General features: G+C 59.8%; 1 protein-coding gene across 1 annotated transcript; it reads right to left on the reverse strand.

Moving 5' to 3' along the window:
• Positions 1 to 222: 222 nt before the first annotated feature.
• LOC104268913 (gap junction beta-3 protein-like) lies at positions 223 to 1,013 on the reverse strand. Its single transcript, XM_009866852.1, is given in 2 exon segments — positions 223 to 338; positions 341 to 1,013. Coding segments are annotated over 2 exon segments (789 nt in total).
• Between the last annotated feature and the right edge of the window lie 428 nt (positions 1,014 to 1,441).

Raw genomic sequence — 1,441 nt, forward strand, 5'->3', positions numbered from 1 at the left:
CTCCTCTCCCCTGTGGAAAGAACAGACACCGTTAGGCAAGCTCACGCTGCTGCGACACCCGGGGACGTGCCTGTGGTGATGTTCCCGCAGATGTGTCCCCCCTCGCCTTACAGCCATCGAGGTCCTGCCTGAAAAGTCTGGTGGTGGCATCGCTGGTGGCTACCTCCAGGACCAGCCATCCCCAGACACCTCTCTCTCCCTCTTCCCCTCCCAGCACCCTCGTCAGACGGCAGTCAGGCGGGGAGCCGAAGCCCACAGGGCTGCCACACACCTAGTCTGGGACTTGTTGTCCTTCTCCTCCGACTTGAGGTGGCAGCGGCAGGGGGGGGGCTTGCTGGAGAGGTGGACTTCTTCCACTTCCGCGTGCTCCGCACAACCCGCTTGAAGATGAGGTAGAAGATCTCGCAGACGGTGAGGACGATGCAGATGGCGGAAGCTCCGACCATGAAATAGGTGAAGACTCTCTTCTCGGTTGGCCGAGCGATGTAGCAGTCTACGGTGTTGGGGCAGGGCACGTCGGAGCACTTGACCAGCCGTGGCAAGTCGAAGCTGTCCCACATCTTGTGGAGGAGGTAGAGGAACAGGATCTCTATGATGAGCTTGAAGAAGAGGCTGAGCAGGTAGGTCCACCACAGCCCACCATGCTTCTTGCCCGTGTTGCTGTAGAGCTTGGGGCAATTCTCTCCATTCTTCTCCCGGTTCTTCTTCTCCCGGTCCTCCCGGTAGGCCACGTGCATGATGACCAGGAGGGAAGGGCAAGTGACAAAGATGAGCTGCAGGGCCCAGAGGCGGATGTGGGACATGGGGAAGAAGTGGTCGTAGCAGACGTTGGTGCAGCCCGGCTGCCGCGTGTTGCAGTCAAAGTCCTTCTGCTCGTCTCCCCACACGCGTTCAGCCGCCACCACGTAGACCAGCACGCGGAAGACGAAGACCACAGAGAGCCAGATGCGGCCGAAGGCTGTGGAGTACTTGTTGACCCCACTGAGCAGCGCCTGCAGCGTTTTCCAATCCATGGTGGCCGGCTGAGACCAGCGTCACCCAACCTGCAGAAACAGCAGCAGAAGCTGTGGGTGAAGAGCAATGGCAGGCAGCAACAGGGCAGCCCGTCTCTCACTGCACTTAATCCCCTTGACCTCCCGGACTCTCTCCTTACACTCATTTGGAGTGGGGGGACCACTCCACTTGCAGATACTAAAGCCTTGTCCCCACACTCTCTTGGTGACGGAGGTGACTCAGCTTCCCCGCACTTCCTTCAGGTGGAGCATTTGCCCCTAAGGGATGAGCCACCCAGCCACCTCCCTGCCACCAAGCAGATACTAAAGCCTTGTCCCCACACTCTCTTGGTGACGGAGGTGACTCAGCTTCCCCGCACTTCCTTCAGGTGGAGCATTTGCCCCTAAGGGATGAGCCACCCAGCCACCTCCCTGCCACCAAGCCCCTC

The sequence above is a fragment of the Apaloderma vittatum genome, unplaced genomic scaffold, assembly GCF_000703405.1.
Source record: "Apaloderma vittatum isolate BGI_N311 unplaced genomic scaffold, ASM70340v1 scaffold34923, whole genome shotgun sequence".
Taxonomy (NCBI): Eukaryota; Metazoa; Chordata; class Aves; order Trogoniformes; family Trogonidae; genus Apaloderma; species Apaloderma vittatum.